Here is a 23,775-nt window from a genome sequence, read left to right on the forward strand (position 1 = left end):
TCTTTAAGATGTTAAAATTCTAGAACTAAATTTAACGACCTAAAAAGAAATGTAAATGAATTAGTATTTGGTTGAATCATGATTGATTCAATACAGTTTTCAAGAACATGGCTCATTAGCTTAGTATGTACATGATTGTCTTGTTTTTTTTTTTTTTTTTAAGTTTAGAATAAAGGAGATCTTTTCAACAAATTTCAGAGAGGAATTTCCAAAAAGAATTGTTGGTAACTAAACTCAAAGAATTCGAATTTTTCTAATTCAATCAAACTATATTGACATTGCATCGTCAATTAGCAGGGAAAAAATTGTGGGAGAAAATCAAAGGGTGAGGAAGCATTTTTCTGATCCTTAACGGGTCTCAAAATGCTTATAGATCAAAGAACAAAAGATCGGTTTAGGCTTTGCTGATGGGTTATGTGCCAAATGGCCTAATTGATTTGCTTGATGATGGGGTATCAAACGCGGATGCTACCAAAATCGTACCAGTTTCCACCTTGCTCGTGAGGTCCTTGATCTTGATGGGTTTATTTGGCTGTCATAATCATAAAATAAATATATGCTCATATTTTCCCAAAAGACAGAACAAAGTTTTAAAAGTGAAAGCGAAATTTATCTTTAAAAAATAGCCACATTTGGAATCTTTGCAGCCTCATAAATCTGATAGTATTTATTGTTTCTGTAATTGAACTTGATGGTGGTAACTTTTCTTCCTCGAGCAAAATGTGAAAAATTGAGGGAATGTGAATTCTGGATAAAATAGACTGAACCAACGACTTTGATACATCCGTATAAAATAGCAAATTTGAAATCTAAGGCCATTGATGGAAATTGGAAAGCTATGGGACCATTGGGGGTATGTTATTACAGTTGGAACTTGGAAGTCCTATTCATGAAATGTTATCCTGCTGTTTACCTGTTTTCTCTTTTCTTCAAACCACATCCTACAGAAACCAGAACCAGAAACTCAAAAGAGCTGTTTCTTCATGCTAGACTGGATGTATAGGAAAAGAACGTGTTAAAGTGATGACTTTTTAACAGGATCTTGGAAGCTTCTGGTGGTTCATTTTCCTCATGGAAGAGCAGTGGAACTGTTCCCATTGCCGTTAAAGTGCTGCAAGCTTGAACTCATTTAGATCAGCAACTATCTGGTACTTAAAGGGGTGCAAAGTCTTTTGAATTATTCCAGTACCATACTGTACTGAATATTTTTTTTTTCTGTAGATTCTGATTATTTCAGTTCAATCAATTGTTAGCTTCCGAGTGTGTTTTACCAGATTTCTTCTTCTGGTTCTAGAATTTGATGCTTATCGTTGTCAAGTGTTAATAAGTAGGTAAGGATTATGAACTGCAGAAAACTGCATCAGACTTGGAACTTTTCTGCATATCCATTAAAGATTTTGAAAGGATTTCAGCTGCATTTTCCTAGTAAAGCTTTCTAACTGTTCAAATCATGGTAACTGTGTAATTTCTGATATGTGCTACAATTTTTAAGCAAATCGAGCAAATCATACAAGAGATTTCTGAATTTTAGTTTAGAAAATCAATTGGTAGTGTTTGATATAAGATGATCACTCAAAAAATTATAGTAAAAATTTATATAGTGATTAGATCACTACGATTTGGTAGTCACTTAACGATCTTTTATGATGGTGATTTTAAATCACCAAAAATGATTAGGTCACTGCTTAGAGGGTGATTTCATTTTTATTTAAAATGGTTGGAAATTTTAATCACTCAAATAAAATGATATATAAAATTAACAATAGTCAATATTAATCATTTAATATTTGAATTAAATTTTTTTTATATATTTTTAAATTTAATTGTAATTATATTATATTATAATTTTTTATATTTTCAAATTAATATTTATTGTAACAAGTTCAAAAAGCATTTGTGTGATTTTTTAATTTATATATAATATAATCTTTTGATTTTAATAAATTAATTTTATTTTCTAATTCAAATATTTTTTATATAATATATGATATAAAAATTAATTTATCTGTCAATAAATACATTTTTTAATTCAATAATTTAATTATATTTTATTATGAAATAAATAAAATATTATTAATATTTAAAAAATGTTATATTTAAATAACATTGAAATCATTAACTTGTGCATCTAGTACGATGTGAATAATTATTTTTGTACTTTTAAAAAAATAATATTTGATATTTAGTAATACTAAACACATAAATATTTTATTACTAAAAATTAATAATTTTTAATTAAATAAAGTTATTCCAAATCACAAGTAGTAAGATCATTTTTCTAATAAAATCATATCAATTATTAAATTATCATGATAGTCTTGAAAATATACCAAATGCTGCCTTACGGAAATTCAAATTGACAAAGACCATTTCTGACTTGATTAATATATGCAGCCTCACCTACATTTACTGGACAGAAGTTGGAAATAGAGAAACCAATGGCTGCGGGGCAGCGGCAGGGGTCATCTCCATCAAGTACTCAATCAACCGTTAGAGAACAACAGAGATCAATTGAGGTTTTTGAATCAGCAAGTACTCAAAATGTTGGACAATCTAGTGATACAATTGAGGGTTCTAGTACACAAGTGGAAGAGGAAGGATCTTCAATGAATGCCACTTCTGCTACTAAGAAAGAGCCTGTGGACAAGTGGATGGCTTTTGGAGGAGAGACAGCCAATAATTCGAAGATCATAAGCTGTGATGACTCCATCAAAAACTTGAATGGGGCTAGCACTGCAGGGAAAGATTCAAATGGACAGTCTACTCATAGAATTTTGACTGAAGCTAGCATAGCTGAAAGGACTGCAGAATGGGGCATTGCAGTGAAGTCAGATGTTGGAGAAGGTAGTTTCGAAGTGGTTGGTAGAACCATAACGGCAACTGGAGAAGGTGATCAGAACAAAAATTCATTAGATAAATTTGCAGTGGAATCGGCAAGGACATCAGAGGAATCGAATTACGGATTGGAACAGGGGAACTTTCCTAGTGCGTCACAGGAGCTGAAGGATGCTTTGTCAACCCTGCAGCAAACTTTTGTTGTATCTGATGCCACCAAACCAGACTGCCCTATAATGTATGCCAGCAGCAGATTTTTCAGCATGACTGGTTATTCATCAAAGGAGGTCATAGGAAGAAACTGGTAAGTTCATGCTTTTAAGTATGTAAAGAGGCAGTTGAGAGCCGTTCCTAAGTGGCAAAGACAACTGTTTCTTTCGGAACAGTACTATTAACAAAAATCTGAGAGCTGAGCGTGCTATGCAGCCGCTTTCTACAAGGACCAGAAACAGACAGGAAAGAGATTGCCAAGATCAGAGATGCAGTTAAGAATGGAAAAAGCTATTGCGGCAGGCTCCTCAATTACAAGAAGGATGGAACTGCTTTCTGGAATCTTCTCACCGTCACTCCCATCAAAGATGATCATGGAAAAGCCATCAAATTCATTGGGTTATTTTTCCTTTCTTTTCTTCCTAATTATCTTCACGTGGATATTCAAACTGTATTTTTTTTTTTCCCACATGCATGCATAGCTAGTTAAAGCTGTTTCTGCAGAATGCAGGTGGAAGTCAGCAAATACACTGAAGGCATCAATGAAAAGGCATTGCGGCCTAATGGACTGCCCAAGTCCTTAATTCGTTATGATGGTAAACTACCGTTTGTGTTGGGGTATTCTATAGTGTGACTTTAATTCTAGTATGTAATAATCCCGCATTTTGGAACAGCTCGCCAGAAGGATAAGGCTTTAGACTCCATCACAGAAGTTGTTCAAACTTTGAAACATCCTCAATCTCACATTCGGACGATAAGTAATGATGCCTCTGACAAGCTTGAAGAGAAGGATAAATTCAACCTTGACTACGTTCTGCCTAAATCTGGTGAAATTGATAACATTAGTACCCCTGGGAGATATACACCCCAGTCAGACTTCAGTACTGCTACTCTCGGGCAGGAAATTGGCAAGAAAACTAGAAAATCAGCACGCAATTCTTTAATGGGGTGAGTCTTTTTGGTTTAAGTTTTCATCTTTTACTCCTATTAGACTGATGCTAAGCGTACATTCCCAATGATTTTACCGCTGTAATTCTTTCTCTTATGGATTCTGTTTATCTCGCTGAAGCTTGCTACATTGTGACTCTGAAATGAGTATTGTATTCTTTATCTGATACATGGCATCTTCTTCCAGGTCTAAAGGCATGTCTTTCAGCTCTTCAGCCAAGCAAGAAAAACAACCAGTTGTTGAACCAGAGGAGTTAATGACCAAAGACATAGAACGCACTGACAGTTGGGAACGTGCTGAAAGAGAAAGGGACATACGCCAAGGGATGGATCTAGCAACAACATTGGAACGTATTGAAAAGAATTTTGTGATCACAGATCCTAGACTCCCTGATAATCCCATTGTAAGGAAGAGTTTTCATTATTATGTTTCTCACCAACTTAATTTTAATTCAGAAGACAAATCTCTAGTTAGTCTATTTTCATGTAAACCACATAGAGAACATAATTTTTACACTAACAGTCACTGATCACTGCTTTTTTCTTAGAAAAAAATTCCATTCTGCCAAATTATCTAGTGTATCTTGCATGTCAGAGCCTGTTTTGAAATTGTACTAGCTTTCTGGCATGGATTATATCTGAAAAATCAGTATAAATGTTCAAATGTATTCAGATATTTGCATCTGATAGCTTTCTTGAATTAACGGAATATACACGTGAGGAAATCTTGGGAAGGAACTGTAGGTATGTAGTTTGAACTACTTTAATTTAAATATCTAACTATTTCAATCAACTTTCCAATGGTGTTTTCCATCCGTATGTTATATGAGCCATATAAAACCTGCATAGCATTTTTTTCACAGGTTTCTTCAAGGACCAGAAACCGATCAAGCAACTGTGTCAAAGATAAGAGATGCTATTAGAGAACAGAGAGAAGTCACTGTTCAGTTGATCAACTACACAAAAAGCGGTTCGTTAAAAAAGAAAAAAAGAAAAAAAAAAGAACATGCATGCTGACAGAAACATTATTTCACTGAATTGTTGCAATTTTATGACTTGCAGGCAAGAAATTCTGGAATTTATTTCACCTGCAACCTATGCGTGACCAAAAGGTGGTTAAAGTACCTTATGCAGAAACATTTAAAGTGATTATCCTGCACATACTGTTTTGAACTCCTCTCATTAATTCCTTGTGATTTTACAGGGTGAGCTCCAATATTTCATTGGCGTCCAACTTGATGGAAGTGATCATGTTGAACCCCTACGAAACCGCGTCTCTAAGAAAACGGAGCAACGAAGTGTTAAGTTGGTCTGTAATCTTTCTCTTCTTCTAATTATATATGGAGCAAAAACTGCAAGTCAAGTTGCGTTGTTTTAACTTCAGGTCATTTGATGTGTTGACATCTTTTTTAATCAGGTCAAAGCCACAGCAGAAAATGTTGATGAAGCTGTTCGAGAACTTCCTGATGCCAATTTGGTAAGGTATTCTTTCTTTCTCTTAGAATTATTGATAGCAATATCTTAATCATTGATGCAAAAGATAATGTATCTGTTCTTCCCTTTGCATTGAGAACTCTATACCTGAACATTGTTAATGTTGTTTCAAGTTGCATGGACTTTCTAACGTTATACTAAAAGCTGCTACAGTTGCCAATAGTGGTGCGGTTCGTTGGTAGAATGTTGGATCTTAACTCCATTTATCAGGATTCAAATCCTAACAGTTTCGAATATTAAAAAAAAAGGCTAGTTAAGAATTCATTTGTTTTATACTATTCTACCATAAAACTTACGAGAAGTTTGATTTCTGATCAGAGAAAAGAAAAACCTTATGTGCGGCATCTCATGAATGCATATAACCATCTTTACAATTTTGAATTTCACTTAAATACGCAACTTATGATTTAATTTGAAAACAAATAGCTTACGTTAATAATGATATGGGTCATCCAAAATTTGACTTAATGTTCCAACTATCCATTTTCAGTGCTTGACCAAAGCATCATATATAGTTGCCGATTCCTAGGAGTCATTTGATCTTAGCTGATGTGACTTTTATATTGCCAAAACATTCAGAGACCAGAAGATTTGTGGGCACTCCATTCTCAGCCTGTCTTTCCACGACCTCACAAAAGAGATAATTCTTCTTGGCTAGCAATTCAGACGGTACAGTTTTCTAGCAGGTTCTGATAATGATATTCTCTATGTATATAGTTTGTTTTCTAGCAGGCTCTGATGATGCATGCCCCTCGTTGCTCTCCTCCTTTCCCTCTCCCTCTCTTTTTCTAATTATCCTTTTGGGCTTGTTATAGATTACTTTCCGTGGTGAAAAAATCGGTCTCCATCATTTTAAGGCCATAAAACCCTTGGGCTGTGGTGATACTGGCAGGTACTGCTCTTTCCTATTTGTTTGGACGCTCCCTCCTGTTAAAGTAGATTGTTCCAACACACCAAATGTTCTGTCGATATAACCACCGTCGTCAGTCAAGTGCATGTTTGAACTCATTGATATGCTGAGAAACCAACTCGTGCTTCTATTACTTTTCATGAATGGTTTTCAGCTGCTAATTTATTGCTTCTTTAATGCTTCTGAAACTGTTTAGAAATGCTTCCCCTAGCCAATGCAGATGGAGTTAAACCCCTTAATCATTATGATATGAATTCTTAGTTCTTTTACATATCTAAATTATTGGAGTATTTCTTGCAGTGTTCATCTGGTGGAACTGAAAGGTACAGGAGAATTATTTGCTATGAAGGCAATGGAGAAATCAGTAATGTTGAATCGTAACAAGGTCTGCTTATTGCTCTAATTGTTGTGCTCAAAATGCATTTTCTATTTGATGTGATTTTTATTCGACCTATGAATTGCTATATGCATGCCTGAATAACTTATGCATCTCTTCTGTTTAAATTATGGATAATGTATCTGAATGTTCATATAAGCATTTGCACTTGTGATGGATTTTGTCTGATACAGACTATTTTGAGTCCAATAACGTTTTTAAAATTTAAAATTATAAGTACATTTGAGTGGGTGCCTGACTTAGCTCCTTTTACAGGTTCATCGAGCATGCGTTGAAAGGGAAATCATCTCACTCCTGGATCATCCTTTCCTTCCCTCATTGTACTCTTCTTTTCAGGTTTTCTCATTTTCATTCCTTGTTCCTTCAACAATTTTACAAGTTTTCAGGATACCTAAGTGCGTAAATAGGGATCCTCAGCTTATGTACAATTGATTGATGTCAGTGCTATTGCATTATAGTTGTGATCTATATGTTCATATTACCCATTTTATGACGTGTCATGCTATTAATTATGTTATTTAACATGCTAAATTGATGCTAGTATCAAAGACATTTTTTTCTAGTTTGAGACCTTGAGTTAATTTGCTGAATAAATTGAAGTTGTACTAATGTTTTCTTATCTCCTCAGACTCCCACACATGTTTGTTTGATAACAGACTTTTGCCATGGTGGAGAGTTATTTGCCCTGCTTGATCAGCAGCCTATTAAAATTTTCAAAGAAGAATCTGCAAGGTACACCTATTCATTGCCTAATAATAGAATAAACGTAAATTAGATTCTTTCTAGTTGAAAAACCTGGATCTCTGATTGTAAAACATAATTACCACTTAAAAGTGAGTACCGTGAAATGCATTTGGATGACATGGTTATAGAATTTGATCACTTTACGCTATACTGAGTTTCGTTCAGGAATTTTTTTAATTTCTGAACTATTTATTAAAAAGGCAGATTGACTCCCAGTGTTTTCCAAGTTTATTTTTCTTTTCAGTTTATGACTGAATTACTGAAATGTCTAATTATCATTGTGATATCTGGACTTTTCTTGTGCATGCAGTTCTTACAACTGTGTTATCGCTTTGCTTTTCCAGGTTCTATGCAGCAGAGATTGTCATTGGTTTGGAGTATCTTCATTGTCTAGGTAACTTGACAAACTCGGAACAACTACATTTGTCAATATTATTTTCATCATTTGCTTAGATTTAGGCATCTGTGATCTAATTCAATGCAATATGGTGCAGCAAGCTTGAGTGATTTATGAGATTTAATCAGAAAAATTAGCAAGAAATGTATCTTCAGCTTTTCTACTCACTATGCTTTCATTTTTTATGGTTTACAACAGGAATAATATATCGAGACCTGAAGCCGGAAAACATCCTACTCCAGAAGGATGGTCACGTTGTATTAACCGACTTTGATTTATCATTCATGACTTCCTGTAAACCCCAAGTATGTGAATTATTGTTTCAACACTTGATTAGATGGTTTATTTGATAACTAATGATAGTTTTGCATGAGATTAAAGTTTATATCGATTTACAGGTTTTAAAGTATCCCTCGCCTAACAAGAGGAGGAAATCAAGGAGTCAGCCACCTCCAACATTTGTTGCAGAACCAGTTACACAGTCAAATTCATTTGTTGGAACTGAAGAATACATTGCTCCGGTACGATGATTCTATTCATGCTTAATGTTCATAAATTCAACTCAATTTATTATAGATGCAACAAAATGATGTTTCCTTCCTGTTTCTGTTTAACATACTTATATTTTACTTGGTTTCAGGAAATTATTACAGGTGCAGGACACAGTAGTGCAATTGATTGGTGGGCTCTCGGTAAGTAGATGGTGAAACTGAAGATATAATATTCTTCAACTTTTTTCTTAATTTGCAATGACATTTATCTGAGTAATAATTCCTTCTTGTTAATGTTCTGTTAAACATGACTTACATGGATTTATATTTGGAATCTAGGTATTTTGCTGTACGAGATGCTTTATGGCCGTACGCCTTTCAGGGGTAAAAACAGGCAGAAGACGTTCTCCAACATCTTGCACAGAGACCTCACCTTCCCAAGCAGCATTCCGGTATATTTCTAACCCATCAACTATGCAAATATAGCAGAAGATGACATAACTTTTTCACCATTTGTTTCAAGTTCATTCATTCTAATTATCCTGGTCAATTTCGTAAGTATCAAATTCCACCCTACACAATTGCCAAACATGGTCTTAATTGTGAGATTTACATCCAACTCGCATCATCCACTTTTATCATAAAGTCTCACAATTTTATATCACAAAAAGCACCGTACAAGTATGAGTTTAAGTCTTTATATATATATCATAACAAATTCATAAAATATCTTGATGTGAGATTAGGGTGCCACATTATGCTATATGTATTTTAAACTACAGTATCTACTTCATGCGATTTAAGTATTTAAATTCTATTTCTAGCTGCTGAACTGAACACGTAGCTACTTATTTACTTGATAATGCAGGTTAGTCTTGCAGCTAGGCAGTTGATCAATGCATTGTTGAACCGAGACCCTGCCAACCGTTTAGGGTCGGGTAGAGGTGCCAATGAAATCAAACAACACCCTTTCTTTCGTGGGATCAATTGGCCTCTCATACGGTGCACGGTAATATAAATTCCAGTTGCACTAATGGGAGAGAAAATATCCTTGCTTTTAATTTTTGGAAGCTACTTTGTTGCTGCTTCTTCTGTAACGTTATATGGATTAATATTTTACTTGCAGAGCCCACCGCCATTGGAGGTACCTCTTCAATTAATCTTGAAAGATAGCAGCACTAAAGATGTAAGTTGGGAAGATGATGGAGTGCTGGTTAATTCTATTGACATGGATATTTTCTAAAGGTTCGTATAAACAGTTTCAGCATTGTGGAATGCAGCAATCTTCACTGTAGATTCACTTCATTTGCTTGCAATACTTCTTCAGAGTGGATGATGAGCTGTATATTCTACTCTACTCATTAATATTCATGGACAAAGCAGGTATACACATAAAATGGGGCATTGCGGTACATCAACAGACAAGATGCTTCCAAAGTGCCACTCAAACATGAAACTGGCTTGGTGGCTGCACAAATAGGCTTTTGGGTGAGGTTGATCGGAGGACAACCCAGTTTGGGAGAAAAACCTCAACTCAAGCAGTTAGGTGAAGGATAGATGCCCCTATCACGAACAAAGTTACGTGGAGCCCCCGTGGTGTAGGCATGAGTTTGAGTCGACATAAAAGTGTTACTATGTTTAGATTAATGAAAAAGAGATATTTTAATCTAATTATACTTAAAGCGTCAGGATAATTTAAACACGATTTATTATAATATCATAATATGATAAAAAAATTATACAAAAATAATATAATTTAAATTTTATAATATATATTTATAGTCATATAATAATAAAATATATAAAAATAATATGATTTAAAATTTATAATATATATTATAATTATACAACAATACTATTTGTCACGTGTCGATTTTTTTATATTTTTTATATTTTGTTATTAATTAATTTTTTTCAAGTGGTCATTGCTTTATATGGGACTTTTTTTTTTTTTTTCATTTTTCTTGTTTTTGTCTTTTTTTAAATATTAAATTAATTTTAATATTTTCAAGTGGGGCCCACAATTTTTTTTTGTGGGGGACTTTTTTTGCTTTTTTATTTTTTTATATTTTATATTTTCTGTTTTTAATTTTTTAAATATATAATATTATTAAATTAATTTTATTACTTTCAAGTTGGATCTATTACCAATTTTTCGTGGGATCCATATTTTCCCTTTTTTTTTCTGTTTTTAAACTCTTTTTGATATTTTATTTTTGCTTTTTAAATTCTTTAAATATATAATATTATAAATTTTTTTTGGGGCCCACTATTTTTAAATGGTAGGATATATTTTTTTAAAAAGATTTTTTATCATTTTATTTTTTATTTTTTATTGTTTACTTTTTATATATTTATTATTTCAAAATATATATATTTTTGGGACTCATTTTTTAATAAGGTTCAAGTTTTGAATTTTTATATATTTTATTATTTTTTTGATTCAATGGAGACTATGATTTTTTTTATAAATCCATTTTTTTATAGGATCTATTTTTTAAAAAAATTTTGAGCCTTTTTTATGATTTTTTTTATTTTTTTTTTACTATTTTAATATATTTTATGTTTCATTTTAATGGAGTCCACAATTTTCTTTTAGATATTTTTGTGTTTTTTTTCTTTTTTTTAATTTATATTTTTAAAAATGTGAAACCTACTTGTCTATTATATTTTTTGTGACTCATTTTTATCATTGTCTTTCTTCGGTATTTCATTTGGCATTACATTTTTTTTTAATTTTTTTGCTTATTTAATATTTAATAAAAAAAATTTTGACCCAATTGATATCAATTTTTTTCCTTTTTAAAAAACTTTTTTTTTATATTTTATTTTTTTGTTACTAATGGGATGTCACATGTTAAACTAATTAACCCCTGAATAAACTTAGATAACTTTTAAAGTAAACCCTGTACAAAAAACAAAAAATAAAAATAAAACATCTCAAAAAAATTATTAAAATTCAACAAATACAAATTAAGTCTCATATCATTTAATTCTTAAGTTAGCTATATGAAAAGTCAAAAAAAGAAACATGTTGGATCATAATTTTAAATCTTTTTGCACCATTTATTTTCATCAACAATAGCCTTTTCAACTACTTCCTTAACTCTTATATTATTTTTTATTATTTACATATACATCGTAATTTATCTCTAAAAGTTTTGATCTCTTTTAAATCTAAAAATTTATTTCTCTTAATTGGTACAAAAATAGGTTTATGTTTCATATATCCAAATTATCTCAAACAGTCCTTTTTCTTTTTCTCAATGTAGATTACCTCTAATATTTCTTGAATCTATTCATTTTAATTTTATCTCTTATAATCTTATCATACATTCATCTAAATATCTTGATCTCAATTACATTCAATTCTATGTAATAATGTAAACTTTACAATTTTATATAACTTTGCTTTTAATTTTAAATACATATTACGATAACATAATACACCCGATATATTTTTTTATTAATATAAAAAATAAAAAGTGAATTAAAATAAAAACAAAATATATATAAATTCATTATATAAATTTTGTAAAAAAAAGAATTATTATTGCTTATGTTGCGTGGCAACTTAACTTTCTTCTTTTTTTTGTTTTTTCATCTTTTCTTTTTACTTTTTCTAAATTTTTTTTGCTTCCATCCATTTTTTTAGATGCTTTAAAAAAAAAAAAAACCAACGAATGTGTAAAAGTTACAATCTATTCCTTTTTTTTTTTTTTGCCTTCATTATTTGTTTTAATAAGATAATTTATAACAAAAGAAATCAGTAAAATTTCTTTTCTAAAAAAAGTTAACTTAGGTATGCCCAACAAAATAACTTGAATTTGATGAATTTTGATTTGTCAAAATTCAATAAGTGCATTTTTTTTATTTGAGATCGAGTTAATGTTTTTTCTTAAATCAAAGTCAAGTTGGAAGTGAATTTATAATTTTTTATTTTGCTTCAATTATATATAATAAATTATATTTTATATTATTTTTAAATTTTGATATTAATATATATATATTATATTAATAAAATATTATTTAATATTTTAATTTAAAAAACATATTATATTTATATATAATTAAGATATAATCCATTCACCCATTTACTCTATAAATTTTACTTATTTTTATTTTTGTTTGACTTTCATTTAATGAGTCAACATACCACCTTATTTTTTTTAATTTCTTTTTTTAAATTTATGTTTTTTATTTATATAAATTTTGTAAAAAAAATGTAGGTATGACATCCATTTTTTTTTAACCTTTTTATCTTTTGGTTTTTTAGTTTTTAATTAAATAAATTTTATAACAAAAAAATTATATAAAAATATCAAAACAATTTATATCTAATAAATTCTCACTCAAATGAAACGTCGACGTAGTATCTTAATAAACTATGTTTTCTGTTTTCTTTTTATGTTTTTCATTCTTTCCCTTTTCCTTTTTTTATTAAAAAAATCAATCAAAGGTGTCCACGTGCGCCCATCTGCCTTTTATTCCATTTCAACTTTTTATTTTATTTTATTAATTTGATGAATTCTACAACGAAAGCATCAATTAATTGATATGTCAAAATAATTTATATCTATTGATTTTGATTTATCTCAATATGATAAAATTGATTTTTTAAAATCAGGATTAAGTTGAAAAGTGTTAACTTTTTGAAAAGAAAAGATAATATTAAGTCAGAAGTATGTTTATGATATTTTTTTTCAATTAGTTTTGAGATATATATTAATGTATATATTTATGATTAATTGAATTTTAGACTTATATGTACTATATTTATAAAATTATTTTTAACTTTAATTTAAGAAATTAATAATTTATGTTAATATAAGGTGTCAATGTAACACTCTCCATAAGCTCTTTTTTTAAATTTTTAAATTTTTAAATTTTTAAATTTTTTTTTCAATTTTTCTAATTTCTTTTTTCAATTTTTTTTGTTCTTTTAGCTTTAAATTTTAAAAATTTTAATTACATAAATTTTATTAGCAAAAGAAACCAGTTAAGATATTCTTATTTGAATTTTTCGTCATTCTTGTTTTATTTTTTTTAGATTTTCAATCAAATAACTAAATATAGATAACAAAACAATAAAATTTTAACTTCAGCAATACGCGAATATACTTTCTGTTTTAATTAAAACTGTGTAAATTTTTTTGACAAAAATAAAAAATATATATTTTATATTTAACATATCAACATTAATTATGATATAATAATTTTCTTATTTCATATGTATTAAACATGAAATAAATAAATATAAATATATGAATTATCAAGCCTAACTCATATGGTTAAATATGGACTCGGCCACGGCACAGGGCGAATGCATCATTTTAATATCCCTCTGGGCTGATGCCAGTAAAAGACAACAATGAAAATATCAAATTCAAAATGAACAAAATCAACAAGGATTGAGGACTGTAGCCACCAAACTCACGCTTGAAACCCAAATATATGACCATATACATAGTATAATATGTGTGATATGAAGAGCTGTCAATTCTACAAAATCTTTCAGATCTACCTACATTCATAACATACGGTTCAGTTCTCAAAATGAAATTCGAAATGAATTTAGGACAGATGATACTCCAAAATCAACCCAAGACAAATGGCAATCACTCGTCATAAACTACTTCGTGGCCTGTGCAATTATATTGCTAATGGAACTGGCCTGCTCTTTTGCGGTCTCCACCAGTGAATCCTACAACTCAATAAAACAATTCGCTCAGAAAATTGGAAATTTCTACAAACCAAGACGTTTTGGCAGTGAAAAAAAATCTACCTGTGCAGCTATTAATCGTGCAACAGTTTTCTTGCTCGACTCTTGAAGTTCACCAGCAATCAATATTTCATCCAATATGTAGTAGGCCTTAATGTTAAACAAAAGCAAAGTATTTCATTTTTAGGAAAATGAGGAAATTAAAAAAAAAAAAAAGGCCTTTTCTCAGAGGTATCAGACTTTGCAATTCTCCATGGAAGCAGCCAGCCAATAAATATCTCAACCACATAACTCCATTCCTCAACCACAAGGTTAATGCCACCATCCCCCTTTTTTGGGATTTATTAGAAAAGTGGAAAAAAAATCATGGAGCCATACTGGAAGAAAATGCACTTGAATTTCAGAGAGATGCAAGGTAGGTGCTTCTTAAGGATACTTGAGACTGGAGAACATCAAGAGATACTACTCTGGTATGGGAGCATGTATGGAGAGTTTAAAGTTTATGATTTAAAGAAACAAAGGAAAGGAGGATATGGATGGGTATGCTAAGGGCTGAGAAGAATGGAAGGGTAATGGAGTGAGATAGTAAGTGCCGCTAAAGATTACATGAATAAGAGAGCACAATTTCAACATAAACTCAAGTGGTTATTTGTAAATTGCTGCGAAAGAAAATCTTTTGAGGTACATGACATGACAGCAAAATAAACGCACCTTATGAAAGTTGAAGATCAAGTCCAATTCACAGACCTGGACATGAATTAATTCACAATCAGGTTAAATATAGTGGTGCCATTAATGCTCCAGCGAATGGTTAAGTTTAAGTTTACTCACACTGCCAAAGTAACGGTCAAGAATCTCAACGTAGTGATGAATAATTTCTAGAATCTCCAATTCATTGTCATCCTGGTCAATGCACATGCAGAAGTAAAGACTAGCATATCTGCATAATTTATCCCAACTTAGTTGATAATCTCATAAGTAGTTAAATAGATTCATAGTAAAAGAAGACTCACTGACATATTGGAGCATTACCTTTTATAAACGACTTTAAATCCTCTCCATTCCACAAAATTACAGAGTTTGGGCCCTCTTGTGAGAATCACTCCACTGAGCTCGCGGATAACCTTAAAAAAAAGGTATTGCCAAAATGCATTAATACAAATAACACAACACCAGCTTCAAAAATGAATCAACAAAGTACTAAAGGCTAACAGCTGACAAAGAATGAACCAGAATCATATAATTACAATAACTTTATCCTTTAAGCTGCAAACTTTGCATAAATAATTAAAGAAATCAATCAAATGTGCTAGTCGTACCTTTGTTCTTTCCTTCTGAGTATAAGTAGAATACCATTTTGTCAACCTAACTTTCCCTTGCCGACTAATTAGAAGCACAAAGTGAATCTGAAAGACAAAAAGGCTCATAGATTACAGATAGAAGCAACACAACAACCTAAAGCTGAAGCTTAATTTTAAGTTTCTAAAGTAAAATGAAATGATTATAGCGAAATAATACTAGAAGAATATATATCTGCTAAAAAAAAAAAAACACGGATTTGAGATTGGAAAGCAACATCTATTGCAAACCTTAAACTCGTGATTGAACTAAAGAAATGAGGCCATGAATAAGGTTTTCCTCACTACATGAATAAGAATTTACTAGCCACCTACTCTATATCTATAAAGATAGACGGATTTTGCCTGCCACTCTACCGAGCTAACCAGGGTGGATGAGCATCTAAGAAACGATTCAAGAAGGTGTACTTTGTGAAGCAGCTATCGGATTTAAGAGCACCTTGTTAACACCTAGCCTATTACCTTTACTTAACAACACTGCTTCTCCTTCCCCTCTTTCATGTGATAGCAAGAAGGAAAAAGAAGGAAATCTAACTCATTTTAAGGTAGAGCTCTTATATTTATCACTGTGATAATCAGATCCCAAAATGAATACAAATTCACTTTTTGCTAGCACTATGAGAACCAGGAGTCACCCTATATAATGTGTAGCTTTTACTAAAATTAACATAAAAGCCTTGAAGTCCTAGTGGATCTTCAAGAAATCTTACATTCAAGCACCTAATGTAATCTATATGAATTTCTAGTTCCTAGACAGCATTCGAATTAGTAACTTCTAGCTTTGATCATCCTCTTAGCATGTGTCTCCATGGTCAATTTTTTCAACACTTAATGTATACATCATGACATTTCCCTTATATCAACAGTAACTTCATCCCCACAATTACTTAAAAAAAAAAAAAAAAGCAAATTGATATCTTCAATATGTGTAACAAGTTAAAGCCTCGTGGAAATCATTATTACAATCGCAAAACAGAAAATTTTCATAGAAATCACTAGAACTAACGACTAAATAGTCAAACTTGAACATTCCAAAGTAACCATTAAACAGAGATGTTTAAGTAGGATCAGATATTATTAGAAATCAAAACAAATTTCAAACCAAATTAGCTGAAATAAGGAAATAAGTTGTACCATTATTAATAATAAATCAGAAGAACTACCAAAATGAAGCAACTACAGTTAACTATACGAATCGATAAACTAACAATCAAAAAAAAAAAAAAGGTAGAAGCAAGTCGGAGATCCAAGGGGAAAGGAGAAGGCGCAAATATTAGATTCAATCAACTAGGTTATGAAGGGGAATTTCAAGATCACCAAAGAAAAATTAATAATAAAATTCATGAACCACCGAATCATGAATCTAAACGGTGCGAAGAAGCAGGAAAAGCAGATCCATGCTTTGGATGAGAAAATGAGGACGACATACGATTCATTCACCAAGTAATTATAATAACACGAACAAAATATGAGAAGGGGGAGTCAGTTACCATCGTTGATTTGGCCGGCCGGGAAATCAAAATAAAAATCTGGGTGGCTGTCCTAAAGCTCAGAAACCGGTATCTTGATTCGGAATTCCGCCGCTGCTACGATTTTATAGCTATTTGAACAATTTAATTCCTGCATTAAAAAAAAAAAAAAAGAAATAATTTAATCCCAAGTGGGTGGGGCATAGATCATGACCCATCCCAAAATTACAAGCGCCGGATAGCCCAATATATGTGTAGCCCAAATTTTCCTAGTGGCAACTGACGAAGGATAAAATAGGGTTTTCCTTTTGACAAATAGTAATGCTCGCATGGCATGCACATACACCATTGATCACGGATAAATTAAAAAAAAAAAGGGGAAAAGCCTAAAATCAAAAGGTAGAAAATGGTTTACCTAAAATCATATTAAAATTTCATGATAACTTTTGCAAAACCTAAACTCGTGGGATGAAAGCTCCAATCTAAAATAACTTTGAAGATAATATGTCATAGTTTTATATGATTCTACTAAAATATATTGATCAAATCTCACCTTTAAATAGACATAAGTATTGAATAGTTATTAGAGGGATTTTAAATACATTATACTTTTTGCTTTTTACATTTTACATTTTACATTTAAAAAAAATTGTAAATAAAATTATTTAATTACTTTTTTTATAATTTTTCTAATATCTATGTATGATAAATTTTATAACTTATCAAAAATGAATTTTTAGAAAATTATAAAATTTAACAGAAATTTATTTCTTTAAAGAGAAGTTATAAAATTTTAAAGAAAATTATAAAATAATATTTTTATTAATTGATAAAATAAAAAATTATTATTGAAAAATAATAAAATTTAAAGTTAATAAAAATAAGTTGATTTTATTATTTTGACCTTAAAGAAAAGATAAAATCTTATGAGGTCTATTTAAATATTTCATCTCTTGATATCAGGAAAAATGATAAAAAATATTAAGTTTGATCTATATCTAAAAGTTAAATTCCTTAAAACTATGTAAATAATATTACTAAATATTACACAATTTTGTCAAAATTTAATATGCTAATTGAAAATACTTATCCTAATAGGTAGATAGAGAGATTTTTTCAAAAAGCTTAATTTAGTTATACCTATTATAAAATTTTAATAATTGATAAAAAATTATTTATTAAAAAAATAATGAATTTTAATTTTATAAAAAATTATATTTACTATTTTATTCTTAGTTTATTTACGATCTCATAAGATTTTATTTCTAATGTCAAAATAGTAAATTTAATTTTTTATTAATTTTAAATTTTAATGTTTTTTCAATAATATTTTTTTATTATACTAATTAATAAAATTTTTTAATAATTTTTTTTTACTATTTTTTTTTAATTTTAATTTTTAACTTTTCGAAAATTCATAAATTCATTTCCATTAAAATATAAAACTTACTGAAAATTAATATTCTGTAAGTGAAATTACTTACAAGAAAATTTTTATAAAAAAATGAGGTTTAAAGAGAAAAAATAAGATGCATTTAGCAGCTCCCTAGTTATTATCCCAAAAACAAATGAAGATATCACTTCTCAAAAAAAAAAAAAAAAGGAAGCTATGCAGACGATCGGTGAAAGGAGCCGACGGCCATGGGCAGAAGCGTTTTAAATAGATGTGCAGTTTTACAAACTCAGGCTGAAGCGTTTGTGCATGCTTATAAAAACCAAGGGTCGACTTGTTATGGGGGCAACAGAAACAGTAACACCCACAGAGAGTTGGTTTGTAATCCCTTCTGCTAGCCTAGGTTTGACAATCTTTCTATATTAAGACCGACCAAATCACGAAGATCTTATTGGGCATTGAAAAAGGTTTGGATGAACAAAGCATTCAGGTCGGAGGTGGCTGCATCTTGGATCTTGAGTGCCAACAAGGCAGATGGATTGCACTGCAATTAGACAATAGTTCTTCAAGCTGTGGCTCTTCCAAGGTAGACATACAGCACCCAAATGCCAAGGCTCCTGAGAGATTACCATTCATTCCGAGGTCCACATATAGACCAGGGCAACGGATAAACCAGTTTGATTCAAAACAGCCATCGCTAATATATGTCAATTTCAGTTTATAAGAAACGACAAAGGTTAAAATAGTATTCAACGATGCCTGCTAATGATCAATGCCTACACTACTGCCTTTGCTTTGTCTGCTTGATGGAACCCACTAATATTACTATCCACATCAACTTGTTTGACTAGCTACTGCAATTCCATCTCCTTTCTTTCCAGAGATTGCTTCCACCACCACAAAAAAGCCTTGTCATTCTCTTCTAAATCATCACTCCATATTGTTTACATCTGCTAATAGCTAAGCCATATTCCCTGGCCTGCTACCTCTACCATAGCCCTCATTTTGTCATCCTACCAAAAATACCTTAATATTATTGTATACTTGTAGCTATTTGTTATTCAACAACATGGAATAATATGAGAAAATTAGTTTATCTAAACTTACTAAAGATATTATGAAATGCCAATTTGAAGTCTGAAGAAACTATAATACAAATTAAGACATCACTTCACCGAGACTGACATAAAATATTACTATGTCTTTATACAGTTTGTTAAAGCAGGAACTTGTGACAAGAAACTTCCCTTTAATTGGATTAACACTTGTAAAACAGTAGTAGCTGCTTATGCAGGTATCAGTGCTATTGTACAGGTTCAGGGACCGAAAGTATTGGGACCTACATTTCTAATTGAATGCATATCTTAAACACAATTCCAAAGTGAATGGCCAAACTTAGGCATTCTTATCTTAATCGTTGGATCAACTGATATGAAATGCAATATCTGCACATAGATTTTCAATTGAAGTGAATTTGACAAACTGTATGATTGCCCATGTTGTTTTTCAGGAACAGGAGAGTGCTTACATCTTTTGTCAACATTTCGTCGGTACTAATGCTAAAGTAGCCAAAAATAAAACAAATCATGATGATTTCCATGTTTTTGTTTCCTTTTGTGTCATCTCTTCTTGCACTTAAGGCTACAACTAATTTAACAAATCATTCACTACATAAATATTTTTAATTTGATTTTATCTTTTTCCCTCAATTGATTGTGCCACAACATACCAGCAACTGTAGTCAGAGCTCCTCAACTAGTTTGACCAGCTCCGGCATTTCCATCTCCAGTCTTTCAAGATATGCTTCCATCCCCACAAAGGCCTTGTCAAACTTTTTATATCTGCTAATAGCTAAGCCATCATCCCATCGCCCCAGCTACCTCTACCATTGCCGTTGTTCTTGTCATTCTACCCACAAGACCTCGACATAGTTGCAGCTATTAGTATGCAACAACATAATATGAGAAATTAGTTTATCTGAAATTAGTCAAGATATTACAGACGCCGATTTGAAGAGTAAAGAAACCAGTACACACATTGCATCACTTTACCAGCCTGACCTAAAAAATTCTGTCTTAATACTGTTTGTTGAAACAGCAACTTTCGTCTAAATAAGATCAATATTGCTTGAAAACAGTAGCAGCTGCTTGTGATGTACAAGTGCTATTGTGAAGGTTCAGGGGCCAAAAAATTAGGATCTCCGTTTCTAATGGCTTGCATAGCTTAAACAGTAAAAACAATTCCAAAGTGAATGGCCCTACTTAGTCATTCCCGTGATTCTTATCACTGGATCAACTGATGTGAAATGCAGAATCAGCATGTAGATTTTCAATTCAAGTGAATCTGACATATTGTATGATTGCACATGTTTTTCTGGAACTGGAAAGTGGTTCCACCTTTGTCAACATTTGTTGTGTACTAAATACTGAAGTAGCCAAAAATAAAACAAATCATGATAATTTCCTTGTTTTTCTCTTCTTTTTTTCTTGTTTTTTCGCCTTACAGTTTAAGCTAACTCATTTATCAAGTCATTCTGCAACATTTTTTAATCTGACATTAGTTTTTTCCCTCAATGAATTGTGGCACAACAAATCAGCAATTGTACAAAAGCTCCTCAAAATAATTGGCACTGTTGCTAATTGCTTTGATCAAACATGCAGTGATAATAGTTGACAAACATACCACAAACACATTCAACGGCAGCAAAATACGAACATAAGTTGTATAGAAATGAAAAGGGAACATCCATTGATAAAATCTAACAGTTTTCCATATTGTCCCACATAAGTGGGTAATAAATGACAGGAAACCAAGAAAAAAAGGGCAGGAGAGAGAGACTTACAAATGTTATGAGCCTAGCAAAAGAAAAAGACTTAAAATGTTTTATGAGAGGTTTTCTTCCCAAATATTGCTTCCCAAACCAAAGTTGAGAAAGGAGCCTTCTTGTCCAGAAACTGTCTGACAGCTATATCATCAACCAGAAATCCCTTTTGTTTTAAAGTTCCAATAACACTCTGTGCTTCTTCCACACCCTTCTCCTTACACAACCCATCAACCAAGCCCACAAATGTGGTTACATTTGGAGAATGTCCCGCTTCAAGCATTTCCAAACAAAACTCAACGGCATCATCCAATTGGTTACATTTATACAATCCTTGAATCAAGACAGTATAACTAAAAGCATTAGGAGTTACACCTTTTGATTGCATCTTCCTGAAAATTCTCTTCGCGTCATCAAGCTTCTGGGCTTTGCAGAAGCCATCAACAACAGCTGTATGTATAACAACTTCTGGGATTGTACCTTTCTCCCGCATTAATCCGAAAAGCTTCATTGCTTCTTGGATAAGCCCATCTTTACAGAGCCCATCAAGCATGGCTACAGCGTTGGGGATGAGACCCGTCTCCTTCATTTTCTTGAAAATCTCATTAGCATCCTGAGGCGGTGAAAGCTTTTCTTCTTGACGTTTACGTACCTGGGCTGCTGCTTCTGAATATGAGGGCTGTTTTTCTCTCTTGTTGTTAAGTCCAAGCTTGAATTTTTCCAGGAAGTTTACATCAGATTGAGAATCCTCTCTGTTCTTTTCAGGATCAGAAGCAAATTTGGTATTGGGGGATTGAAAAGAGGAACCATTACTATTAAAGGTAGCTCCTTTGGTTTCTCTTAAAGATGGATTGAAAGGCCTCTGGCCCCTTAAGGGTCTGTTGGGAATATGCTCGGGAGCCTTATCACCATCTCCTTTTCTGTTAAAACTGATAGGTTCGCTGTCCCTGAAGGGTCGTCTTATATCGCTGAAAAGGCGCGTTTGCAATAGATAAAGCGGAGGCGGTGCTCTTGAGATGGGCTTATAGGGCTTCAAAGTTAAAATCTTTATCAGCTTCATAAAAACCCGAGCTTTTGATGATTCCATATTGTAACACTAAGTTTTAGTATCAAAGGCTTTTGTTTTCTTCTTCAATTCAAAGAAAATGCTTTTGATTTTGACAGGGAGTCCGGGTTTAAGTTTATGGAAGTTAGGGTTTTGTGGCCAATAGAGCGGGAGAGGGATCAGAGACAGAGAGGCCAATTTTGTTGATGGGTAAAACAGTAATTTAAGTACAAGCATTAAGGGTATAGCAGTTGTTGGGGTAGCAAATCCTAATTTTTTATAAAAAAAATTATATTTACACCTCACTTATTGGTTTATACACCCTACTTCTAAAGAATAATACACCTCAAAGTCAAAATCCGTATGCACTTATTTTTTATTTTTTATTCCTATATATATATTTTTTTTAAATTAAATTTTTTAAAAATAGATATCTAAAAATCTCACTTTTAATTATTAAAAATCTTAATTATATGTTTTATGAATCCATTTATTTGATTATGTGTGTGAATAGAATTGAATCAATGTTATCAAACATATATAATATAAACTTTTTTTTTTTTGAGATTTCAAAAAACGAAAAACACCACTTTTTTATTTTTTAGTTTTGCATAGGTAAATGTGTTTTTAATTTTATGATTTCAAAATAAGAATACCTTTATGTCTGCATATGTTTGAGAATTAATTTTTTTTATTCATACATATTATCAAATAAAAATAAGCATATCGATGATTTATGTATATATATTAGTCCGAACTTAAACATTTTATAGAATATTGACCAAGATAATATCATTAACGAATTGATAAATTTGACAATAAAAAGTTTTAATTTTTTGGCCACCAATCTTAATAATCGAAAGATTAAAGATCTCTATTGTCATAATTAAACCATACCTTAGAAAAATCATTAGAAATATTTGAAGATCTTAGCACATCAGATTTATTTATTTTAGTATCATTTATTTTAAAATTAAATGTATTTATTTTATTTAAATTAAAATTAAATGTCATAAAAAATTTATAATTAAATATATATTTAAACAAAAATTAAAATATTTTAAAAATAAATTTCTAATAATATAATGACTCTCAAAAATTTATTTACGAGAAAGTAATATCATTTTCAAAAATTATATTGTGTTATCAAAAATGAAATTTTAAAAACATAAATTCTTGAAACTCTATTTTTGAGAATTACAAAAATGATTTTAAGGTATTTAAGTTATTAAAAGTATTTTTATCATTTATTAAATGTTAAAATTAGTATTTATTATGGGGGTATTTTAAAAAGAAAATTTTGTAGTGTATTTACAAGCACCTTTTTTCCGTGGTATGCCCGGTAGCAAGGGGACACTTGGGTATTGGATTGAGGCTTTACCAAACCCGGAAACTCCACTTCATGCCAGTGACTTACGCCAGCTCCAATGCCCACAATCCAATCACTTGCTGAAAGCACTTTGGCTTTTGCCTCCGGTTTTTGTCTAATTCAATTTCAAGAGGTAATGTTGCCTCTCTCAATTACCCCAGAATTTTTTTAC

At 31.2% G+C, this 23,775-nt stretch overlaps 3 protein-coding genes across 6 annotated transcripts; 1 reads left to right on the forward strand and 2 right to left on the reverse strand.

The window, feature by feature from the left end:
- Positions 1-687: 687 nt before the first annotated feature.
- LOC111294786 (phototropin-2-like) lies at positions 688-10,150 on the forward strand. Of its 2 annotated transcripts, XM_022888153.2 has the most exons (24): positions 693-1,148; positions 2,395-3,139; positions 3,262-3,444; positions 3,550-3,641; positions 3,720-3,993; positions 4,181-4,397; positions 4,667-4,737; positions 4,857-4,963; positions 5,056-5,105; positions 5,198-5,302; positions 5,411-5,470; positions 6,067-6,156; positions 6,303-6,379; positions 6,698-6,782; positions 7,050-7,130; positions 7,423-7,526; positions 7,883-7,932; positions 8,134-8,240; positions 8,334-8,456; positions 8,576-8,627; positions 8,766-8,878; positions 9,295-9,435; positions 9,553-9,671; positions 9,810-10,150. In XM_022888153.2, the coding sequence occupies exons 2-23, from the start codon at positions 2,439-2,441 to the stop codon at positions 9,667-9,669; spliced, it is 3,000 nt and encodes a 999-aa protein (XP_022743888.2). In that variant the 5' UTR covers positions 693-1,148; positions 2,395-2,438; the 3' UTR covers positions 9,670-9,671; positions 9,810-10,150. The 2 variants fall into 2 exon arrangements, with proteins under 2 accessions (XP_089601467.1, XP_022743888.2); XM_089745341.1 differs by lacking the exons at positions 9,553-9,671; positions 9,810-10,150 and adding an exon at positions 1,222-1,331 and having other exon boundaries at positions 688-1,148; positions 9,295-9,444.
- A 3,715-nt stretch (positions 10,151-13,865) lies between these two features.
- LOC111294797 (AP-1 complex subunit sigma-1-like) lies at positions 13,866-17,145 on the reverse strand. 2 transcript variants are annotated; one of them, XM_022888159.2, is made up of 7 exons: positions 16,997-17,143; positions 15,468-15,554; positions 15,181-15,272; positions 14,980-15,088; positions 14,860-14,895; positions 14,212-14,298; positions 13,866-14,130 (listed from the first exon to the last, which is right to left on the reverse strand). In XM_022888159.2, exons 1-7 carry the CDS (start codon positions 16,997-16,999, stop codon positions 14,059-14,061), a joined length of 486 nt encoding a protein of 161 aa, XP_022743894.1. In that variant the 5' UTR covers positions 17,000-17,143; the 3' UTR covers positions 13,866-14,058. The 2 variants fall into 2 exon arrangements, with proteins under 2 accessions (XP_022743894.1, XP_022743900.1); XM_022888165.2 differs by lacking the exon at positions 14,212-14,298 and having other exon boundaries at positions 16,997-17,145.
- A 1,459-nt stretch (positions 17,146-18,604) lies between these two features.
- Positions 18,605-22,474, reverse strand: LOC111294815 (uncharacterized). Of its 2 annotated transcripts, none has more exons than XM_022888168.2 (2): positions 21,211-22,473; positions 18,605-20,305 (listed from the first exon to the last, which is right to left on the reverse strand). In XM_022888168.2, exon 1 carries the CDS (start codon positions 22,274-22,276, stop codon positions 21,242-21,244), a length of 1,035 nt encoding a protein of 344 aa, XP_022743903.2. In that variant the 5' UTR covers positions 22,277-22,473; the 3' UTR covers positions 18,605-20,305; positions 21,211-21,241. The 2 variants fall into 2 exon arrangements, with proteins under 2 accessions (XP_022743903.2, XP_089601468.1); XM_089745342.1 differs by having other exon boundaries at positions 19,600-20,276; positions 21,211-22,474.
- Between the last annotated feature and the right edge of the window lie 1,301 nt (positions 22,475-23,775).

The sequence above is a fragment of the Durio zibethinus genome, chromosome 16, assembly GCF_047325235.1.
Source record: "Durio zibethinus cultivar Kanyao isolate XHJ-2024 chromosome 16, ASM4732523v1, whole genome shotgun sequence".
NCBI lineage: Eukaryota > Viridiplantae > Streptophyta > Magnoliopsida > Malvales > Malvaceae > Durio > Durio zibethinus.

Excerpts from the sequence above, each read along its gene's own strand:
- LOC111294815 (XM_022888168.2), bottom strand. The coding sequence starts at position 22,276 with ATGGAATCATCAAAAGCTCGGGTTTTTATGAAGCTGATAAAGATTTTA.
- LOC111294786 (XM_022888153.2), top strand. The coding sequence starts at position 2,439 with ATGGCTGCGGGGCAGCGGCAGGGGTCATCTCCATCAAGTACTCAATCA. Across the intron at positions 4,398-4,666 it reads GACTCCCTGATAATCCCATT|ATATTTGCATCTGATAGCTT; the intron begins GTAAGGAAGAGT and ends AAATGTATTCAG. Across the intron at positions 6,380-6,697 it reads GGCTGTGGTGATACTGGCAG|TGTTCATCTGGTGGAACTGA; the intron begins GTACTGCTCTTT and ends TATTTCTTGCAG.
- LOC111294797 (XM_022888159.2), bottom strand. Across the intron at positions 15,089-15,180 it reads TTTAAAGTCGTTTATAAAAG|ATATGCTAGTCTTTACTTCT; the intron begins GTAATGCTCCAA and ends TAAATTATGCAG. Across the intron at positions 14,896-14,979 it reads TTGACCGTTACTTTGGCAGT|GTCTGTGAATTGGACTTGAT; the intron begins GTGAGTAAACTT and ends ATTCATGTCCAG.